Consider the following 9,536-nt stretch of genomic DNA (forward strand, 5'->3'; position numbering starts at 1 on the left):
CCCACCACCCATCTTAACTTAAAGTTACCTCCCATAGAAGGATTTGAAGTTTTCCAGGGCCCCAAATTGCCTTGCCTCAGGACATTTACACTTGACTGCCTTCATCTGGACCTCTACCTCCTCTCCCACCTAATCCTTCTTTTCACTCTTTTTTTTTTTTTTTTTTGTCTTAGAGTAAATCTCACTATCTTCCTTTTTTGGGTGGTGCCTCGGTCTTTTTCTTACCATACCCCATACTACCGTGGAGCCTTCCAAACAATATGCTCAATTAATGTTTGAGGAATAATAAAAAAAAAGGGCCAGTAAGCAACTTATGATTTATTTTCTCCTACATTCTTGAATAAATGAAGCAAGTTCAGGTATATAACTTTTATTTTACAGAACAGCAGAAGACAAGGAATAAGGAAAAACCAAAAATTGACTATCTTTTACTTTTTTTCTCTATTTTTTGATCCCAGCATTTTGTTGCTAACTTCTTTCACATTTCTAAGGAAATAGCTATTCCAATGCTATGTTTTCTTGTTCCAGAGCACCAAATAAGATGGAAAGTTACCCAGTTTGTTTGATAAAATAGCACAACTCTTACTCTTAAATCTCATAAATAGCATTAAATATGTAACTGATATTCATACACTTACATTGTGAAGCTAATTAAACTTTTTTAAAAAGAAACATTTGAAAACTTTGAACAACAAAAGATAAATTTATAAGTTATTCATGTAGAACATATGATATGCACTATGTTCCCTCTAGCACCACCTAAGGCCTCACACTATTTCAAACACAAAGTGAGGAAAGTGCTTCAGGTTTCACTACAGGTGGGAGAAGCTGCCAAAATTGGCCCTGGCGTGCACGTTGGCCAGGGCACCAGTACGAAGCAGAGCTGCAAATCTGGCTCGGGCTCGCTCTTCCTCATCTTGCAAAGCCTCTTCATACCAGGATGGGAAGGCACTGGGGACCGTATTGTGGATCTTGGCCAAGAACTGAAGGACTTTCATCTTGCTGGTCTCAGCGTGGGCTCTCGGACCCCACAGGAACTCATAGCGTGGAGGATCACTGTTGGCCACCTGCTGGTACTGCAAGTACCTTTCCTGCACCAAATCTTGGGTGATGAGCTTCTTGGGATCCCCATAGATGAAGTGCTTCCTTTCAGCATATATCCCCATCACATTAAGTACTTCCCAGATATCCTCTTCAGTGGCACGGTTGCCCTTCATGAATATCACACAGAGGATAGTCATCAAGAGGCCTGTCTTGGGCATGATTTCTTCACCTCTCAGCATGTCATCAGAGGTGCGCTGAAATTTGCTGACAAGGGCATAGCAGTGCCTGGTAGGGTCGACTTCCTTCAGATCAATGCCAAAGGCCAGCACCATTAGCTCAGAGGCTTTCCTCAGGATCTCATGGAAGTGCTCCTTGTGCTTTTTGATGACATACTTCATCATGTCTTCCTTTGTTATGGGCTCCCTCATGTTATACTTGCGCAGCAGGAATTGCACCAATAGAATTGCCTTGTCATCTAGAGGGGTTCTGCGGTAATGATCAGTGCTGGGCTGTGCCTGAGAGGTGCTTGGTCTTTCCTCATCTTGGCTCTTGGCACCTTCATCAGATCTTGTGTGTGAAACCCCTGCAGAAGTAGTGGTAGTGGATGGGGCTCTACAGGACCTCTGGGATTTTCTATCTGACCCAGCAGCTGAGGAGCTCTGGGCATTACCACCAAAAAGAGGAAGGGGGGGAGAAGGGGGCTGTTCTTCAGCTGCTGTAGTGGCCTGAGCATCCCGGACACCCTGAGCCTCACTCCGGGCCTGACGGCGTTTCTCACGGGCACGAAGCTTGCTCTTCTGCCCCCGAGGCATGGTGACACTGGTTAGAGACAGTAGGCAGTAGTGGGGGCAGGAGGGCAGGCAATGAGGGCACCTGGAGGAGGGAGAATGAGATAGTGTGTGCACCTTCAGCAGGGACATTCCACCTTGTCTTTAACCAGAGCCGCTTTTACGGGCTTCCATGAGAACACTGCTCTAGGACCCCACAGGGCTTCTTTTTAATCAGTCTGTCCCCTGAGCACCTTGCAGAAGAAGTTAGAGTGTGCCTTAGGCTCCAGCTTCCAGCCCTGTCTGTGTCAACTTGGGGCTGAGAGCAAGGCCGGGCAAGTTACCAGGTCTGTGTGGTTCCCTCTGTTCTGAGGTGGAGAATTCTCTCAGTTCACATTTACCATCAGCCTGTCAACTGTTGGCAAGGCCCGCCCCCGCCCACCCCTCCACCCCCGGCCACCCCTCCACCCCCGGCCCCCGGCCCCGGAGCTCCGAAGCTAAACTCCTTACACCAATGACTTTACCACCCTGAGGTTCTTGCATAGCAAATGAGGAAGAGCCTTAGTTGGCCACTTCTGCAGCAGCCTTCCAGAGCTGACCATAGGAGCAGGATTTATGGGATCCCCATGGTCCTGGATGATTAGGGTTTCAGTGCTCACTCCTGTGCCCGCTCCGGTTAGACCAAGACCCCCACCTCCCAGAGTTTGACAGCCCTGCCCGGGGCCTCCCAGGGTAGACTGCAGGGGTAGGGAGTTGTGCGGGGTTGAGAATACCCTCAGTCCTCACTCAGGGTCCTCTCCATGACTCCGAATAAAGCCTGGGATGTTTCACTTTGTTGATCTGAGTCCACCAGCCTCAGATCAAAGTCTTCATTCTCTGATGCCCTCAGACGGAATTGAGAGGGCGTTGGGCCTAACAGCCAGGCCTCGGGCCTCTTAGCACGGGGACCGATCGGGGCAGAATTCCGTGGTTTCCTTTGCGGGGGGCATGTTCTGGGGGGTCATGTTCCCACAGTTCTAAGTAAGGATCCTCACCTTGACTCTCAGCATTATTTCTCTCTTCTGCAGACCTGAGGCTGCCCTCCTCAGACGTGAGACCCTGGAGGTGGAAGTCAGTCAGTACCTCGTGCTGACAGCTCTGCTTTGTGCTTCCCAGCAGTGAAAGCAGGGGTGGGGCTGTGTGCGGGTTTCTCTGTTCTTGGGGTGTGTTGTCCTTTCTGTCCTCAGGGTGGAGGCAGGGAGTCCTAACTCTTGGCTGGTTCTTTAAAGGCTCCCTGGGGAATACCAAATTTCTGAAAGCTCTAAGCTGTTTCCCTCCTGCAAACCTGGCAGAAAATTGATGAGTCCCAGGCTAGATATGAGATGGGGAAGTTTACAGCGTAAGGCAGCGTCCTAGGATGGGTGGTATGCTGTAAGAGGAAAAATACACTGGCTCATAGTGTTTGTTTGCCAATCAGACTTAGACTTGGGAACCTACTCTAAAAGATCTGTTTTCCAAGGAAGAGACTGAGCTGCATGATTTTTGAGACTCAGTTCTTTCCATGTTATCTAACATTGCTCAGTCCAGTCCAGTAACTTTTATTTTTGACCCTCATTCATAATAAGAAATATATTTACATCTTTAACAAGTGTGCATATGTATGTATTTTTTTCATGAAATAATACCTACCCTTGTTAAGTGTGATTCATTCTTTCTATTACTTATATTTGATTATAATATTATTTTTTTAAAAGGTCAGTCCTTACCCTTTAAAGAGGTTTCAAGTGGTTACTGCACAGCCTTTGGACTCATACTGTTTCAAACAACCCCAAATGTTGATGCTGTCCTGATATTAACCCCATGGTCCTGGCCATTCAGCCTCGGAAGAACAGCCTTAACTCCCTTCACTAAAGCAGTAGAAATTCATTATCCCAGGGCACCCTGGAAGAATCAAAGGGTCACCTTAAAACCTTTCCTCTGACCAATTCTGTCTTGTGGCTACAGACTAGTTCCAACTTCAGGGCCTGCCCACATACAGTTTCTAGTTCAACACAGACTTAGTCTCTCTCAGGAATTTCTCATCTATGTTGTTTTGCTGTTGCTAAGACTATTCTTTCATTCTCCCTTTTATAGTTTCTCTAGGGTTGATTTTAGGAAACAGCAGCCTGAGTCTGGTATCATCTTGGAAGCTGTATGTGAGGCAGTGTCTTAGCATGCTCAAGCTGCCATAATGAATTACCATAGACTGGGTGCCTTAACAACAAAAATTTATTTTCTTGGGGTGCCTGGGTGGCTTAGTTGGTTAAGCGTCTGCCTTCAGCTCAGGTCGTGATCCCATGGTCCTGGGATGGAGCCCCGCATCGGGCTCCCTGCTCAGTGGGGAGCCTGCTTCCCCTTCTCCCTCTCCCTCTGCCACTCCCCCTGCTTGTCCTCTCCCTCTCACTCACTCTCTCTGTATGTCAAATAAATAAATAAAATCTTTAAAAAATTTATTTTCTCAAAGTTCTAAAGGCAAGTAGTTCTAGATAGAGTGAGGGCAGATTCAATTTCTGGTGAAAGCTCTCTTCCTAGTTTTACATTTGGGCACCTTCTTGCTATGTCCTCACATGGACTTTCCTCAAAATGCACAGAGAGAGAATGATCACTGGTGTCTCTTCCTCTTCTTACAAGAATATCAGCCCTATTAGATTAGGAACTCACCTTTATGACCTTATTTAACCTTACTAACCTTCCTAAAATATCTCCAAATACAGTCACATCAGGGATTAAGGCTTCAACATATGAATTGGAGGTTGGGGGAAATGGCACAATTCAGTCCATAGCAGTCCATATTTAAATCTGTAAATAATTTAAGGAGAATTGACATCTTTACCATATTCTTTTTCCCGTGAATAAACATAGTGTGTTCTACTGTTTATTTGGGACTTTTTCTCTAAGTATATCAGTATGTACTTATAGTTGTTTCCAAAAATATTGTGTACATTTTTGTTAGATTTCTTTTTAGGTAAATTTTGGATATTGCTGCTGTTGTTTTGGGGATATTTTCTATTAATTATCTTAATTAATTATTGATTTTGTGTGGCTAGGTGCCCAATTTTGGTAATCTTTTATATAACTGCTTTGGAGCATCTTATTCATTTGAATATTTTGTGCACTGGTTCCTTTGGATTTTCTAATTAAGGATCATAGTGTCACCATTTATTATCTCAATCATTTCAATATTCCTTTTTCTTATTTATTTTGCTACTCTTATTCCTCTTGTTATGTATTTCAGTCCACCTTTAAACAATAGATACAGTATCATAACATCTGCATCTTTGTCCTGTCTTTGATGGGAATGCTTCTAACATTTCACATTTATATATATAGTTTGCTGTAGATTTTAGGAAATAGAAATTCTCTTCAAATGCTATTTTGCTAAAACTTTTTACATGAATTGGTGGTAAACATTTTTTCAAAGGCTTTTTATCCACCCTTAGACATGATCAAATACATTTTGCCCTCTAATCTATTAATGTAGAGAAATTCCAATTGGCAGTTTTTTTCTAATATTTTAATATCTTTGCATTTCTTGAACTCAGCCTGTTTATTCACTACTATATTGGATATGCTATAAATTTATTTCGTATAGATGCCTCTACATGACTGAGCTTGGCTAAAGTGATTTTTTTCTTTGGATGTCCTTTTCTGGTCTTTGTATCAAGGTCAGCACACCTGTTAAAATGAGTTCAGTAATTTTCTGTCTTTTTGTATGATTTGGAAAAGTTTATGTAAGGTGGCCATTAGTTCTTTCCTGACCATTTGGTGCAACTAGATTCCAAATCTGACTGGTCTTAGAATATTTTGAGGGGGGCTAGAACGTAGACTAGAGTTTCAGTTTGTATTATTTGACTGAAGTTCTCTATTTCTATTTGGAACAATTTAGTCGTTATCTTTCTCCAGGAACCAGTCCATTTAACTTGGACTTTAAAATTTAAAAACATGGTATGTTTTCTTTATTGTGGTAAAAAAAAAAAACACATAACACTTGATCTACTCTCTTAACAAAATTTTTAGCGTGTGCAATCCCACTTCTGGATATTTATGCAAAGGAATTGAAATCAGGATCTTGAAGAGATATTTGCACCCCCATATTCATCACAGTATTATTCATGATAGCCAAAATGTGAAAGCAACCTAAATGTTTATCAACAGATGAATGGATAAAGAAAATGTGGTATAAGAACATGATATTTGTAATAAACATTTTCACTAGAGAAATTATTAAGGGTATACAACAGTACAGAGAAGAGTATAATGAACTCAATATACCTGACAGTATGAACAATCATCAATAGTTAGAGGTAAAAGTTTGATCATATTAGCATTTGTCAGATTTTTGTTGCTTTATTTGCAAGGTCACTTCAGAGGTGACATTGTATAATTCTATTAGGAACATGTTTGTGTCTCTTTTTTTAGTGATGTTTACTGATGATCATTACCTTTATCCATTAAACCATTAGAAGCTGTGGGATGTTAATTCTGTAATACTATCATTCCTTGTGAGTTTGTCATCTGAAAAACTTCTTCAGGAAGAACCTTTCCTTCCTGGTCCACCATATGGTTACCTTGAAGTATTGCTAAAACATATATATGGTGTTCTTATATCAAATCTCTCCTGCACCTATATTTTAGACAATTTTACTTAACATTACTTATTTCTAGTGCTTTTTTTGTAATTGATGATATTAATACAAATTGTGTATTACGTACATTTTTTGAAGAACAGGCTTTAGTTATTTGGCTTTACTATTTTCTGTTTACTTATTTCTACATTTATGCTTATTATTTTTTATTGTCTACTTATTTAGTTTTTCTTAAATAATAATTGACGTACAATATTGTATTACATTCAGGTGTACAACAAAGTGATTTAGTATTTATATACATTACAAAATGATCACCACAATAAGTCTAGTTACCATCTGTCACCAGACACAGTTGTTACAATATTATTGGCTATATTTCTTATACCATACATTAAATGCCCATGGATTATTTGTTTTATAACTGCAAGATTGTACCTCTTAATCCCCTTCAACTACTTCATCCATCCCATCTACCCCTCTCCCCTCTGGCAACCATCAGTTTATCTGTATCTATGAGTCTATTTGTGTTTCATTTTTTTTTTTTACTTGTTTGTTTTATTTTTTTAGATTTCACAAATAAGTAGAGTCACATGGCATTTGTCTTTTTCTGACTTATTTCACTTAGGGTAATACCCACTAAGTCCATCTGTGTTGTCACAAATGGTAAGATTCCATTCTTTTTATGGCTGAGTAATATTCCACTGTGTGTGTGTATATATATATATATACATATATATATATATATACACACCACATCTTGCTTATTCAGTCATCTACCGATGGACACTTAGGTTTCTTCCATATCTTGGCTATTATAAACGATGCTGTGATGAACATAGGAATGTATGTCTTTTTGAATTAGTGTTTTCCTTTTTTGGATAAATACCTACAAGTGGAATTGCTGGATCATATGGTAGTTTTATTTTTAATTTTTTGAGAAACCTCCATACTATTTTTCATAGTAGCTGCACCATTTTATTTTCCCACCAACAGTGCATGAGGATTCACTTTTCTCCACATTCTCACCAACACTTACTATTTCTTATCTTTTTGATTCTAGTTATTCTGACAGGTGTAAAATGATCTCATTATGGTTTTGATTTGCATTCCCCTGATGATTAATGATATTGAGTATCATCTCATATGCCTTTTGGCAATCTTCATGTCTTCTTTGGAAAAATGTCTATTCAGGTCTTCTGCCCATTTTTTAATTGGATTGTTTATTTTTTTGCTATCAAGTTATAGATGTTCTTTATATATTTTGGATGTTAACCCCTTATGAGATAGATCATTTGCATATACTTCTCCCATTCAGTAGGTTGTCTTTTTTTATTAATTAATTAATTAATTTATTTATTTATTTTGCTGGGCATACACTTTTTAGTTCAATGTTGTCCCATTTGTTTAATTTTGTCTAGGGAAAAAGATCCAAAATAATAACCCTAAGACTATGGTCAAAGAGTTTACTGCCTAAGTTTTCTTCTAGGAGATTTTTGGTTTTAGGACTTCCATTCAAGTTTTTCATCACTTTAAGTTTATTTTTGTATATGGTGTAAGAAGTGATCCAGTTTCATTCTTTTGCTTGTGGCTTTTTCCAACACCATTTATTGAAGAGACTGTCCTTTCTCCATTGTATACTCTTGCCTCCTTTTTAAAATTTAAATTCAATTAGCCAACATATAGTACAGCATTAGTTTCAAATGTAGTGTTCAGTAATTCATCAGTTGCATATAACACCCAGTGCTCATCACATCACGTGCCTTCCTTAATGCCTATCACCTAGTCACCCCATTCCCCCACCCACCTCCCCTTTAGCAGCCCCCAGTTTGCTTCCCAGAGTTAAGAGTCTCTCGTGGTTTGTCTCTGACTGGATTTTTTCCCATTCAGTTCTCCCTCCCTTCCTTTATGATCCTCTGCACTGTTTCTTATATTCCACATATGAGTGAAACCATATGATAATTGTCTTTCTCCAATTGACGTATTTCACTTAGCATAATACCCTCGAGTTCCATCCATGTTGATGTAAATGATTAAGTATTCTTCCTTTCTGAGGGCTGAGTAATATTCAATTGTGTGTATATATAGATATATAGATATATATATCTATATATCTTCTTTATCCATTCATCCGTTGAAGGACATTTCAGCTCCTTCCACAGTTTGGCTATTGTGGACATTGCTGCTATAACCCATTGGGGTGCAGGTGCCCCTTTGTTTCACTACATCTGGATCTTTGGGGTAAATACCCAGTAGTGCAATTGCTGGGTCATAGGGTAGCTCTATTTTTAACTTCTAGAGGAACCACCATACTGTTTTCCAGAGTGGCTGTACCAGATTGCATTCCCATCAACAGTGTAAGAAGTTTCCCCTTTCTCCACATCCTCGCCAACATTTGTTTTCTGTCTTGTTAATTTTAGCCCTTTTAACTGGTGTGAGTGGCATCTCATTGTGGTTTTGATTTGTATTTTCTTGATTCTGAGTGATGTTGAGCATTTTCTCATGTGTCTGTTGGCTATTTGTATGTCTTCTTTGGAGAAATGTCTGTTCATGTCTTCTGCCCATTTCTTGTCTGGATTATTTGTTTTTTGGATGTTGAGTTTGATAAGTTCTTTATAGATCTTGGATACTAGCCCTTTATCTGATACGTCATTTGCAATTATCTTCTCCTATTCCATAGGTTTCCTTCTAGTTTTGTTGACTGTTTCCTTTGCTGTGCAAAAGCTTTCAATCTTGATGAAGTTCCAATAGTTCATTTTTGCCTTTGTTTCTGTTGCCTTTATAGACATGTCTAGCAAGAAGTTGCTGCAGCCAAGGTTGAAGAGGTTGCTGCCTGTGTTCTTCTCTAGGATTTTGAGGGATTCCTGTCTCACATTTAGGTCTTTCATCCATTTTGAGTCTATTTTTGTGTATGGTGTAAGAGAATGGTCCAGGTTCATTCTTCTGCATGTAGCCATCCAATTTTCCCAGCACCATTTATTGAAGAGACTGTTCTTTTTCCATTGTATATTCTTTCTTGCTTTGTTGAAGATTAGTTGACCATAGAGTTGAGTGTCCATTTCTGGGTTCTCTATTCTGTTCCATTGATCTATGTGTCTGTTTTTCTGCCAGTACCATACTG

The 9,536-nt window shown here is 39.7% G+C and overlaps 1 protein-coding gene across 2 annotated transcripts; it reads right to left on the minus strand.

Annotated features, from left to right (window-relative positions):
* Window positions 1-362: 362 nt before the first annotated feature.
* Window positions 363-2,703, minus strand: LOC113930986 (melanoma-associated antigen B10-like). 2 transcript variants are annotated; one of them, XM_027608682.1, is made up of 2 exons: window positions 2,598-2,703; window positions 363-1,917 (listed from the first exon to the last, which is right to left on the minus strand). In XM_027608682.1, the coding sequence occupies exon 2, from the start codon at window positions 1,854-1,856 to the stop codon at window positions 813-815; it is 1,044 nt and encodes a 347-aa protein (XP_027464483.1). In that variant the 5' UTR covers window positions 1,857-1,917; window positions 2,598-2,703; the 3' UTR covers window positions 363-812. The 2 variants fall into 2 exon arrangements, with proteins under 2 accessions (XP_027464483.1, XP_027464482.1); XM_027608681.1 differs by having other exon boundaries at window positions 2,585-2,690.
* Window positions 2,704-9,536: the final 6,833 nt, after the last annotated feature.

This window comes from Zalophus californianus, chromosome X, assembly GCF_009762305.2.
Source record: "Zalophus californianus isolate mZalCal1 chromosome X, mZalCal1.pri.v2, whole genome shotgun sequence".
NCBI classification, from domain to species: Eukaryota; Metazoa; Chordata; class Mammalia; order Carnivora; family Otariidae; genus Zalophus; species Zalophus californianus.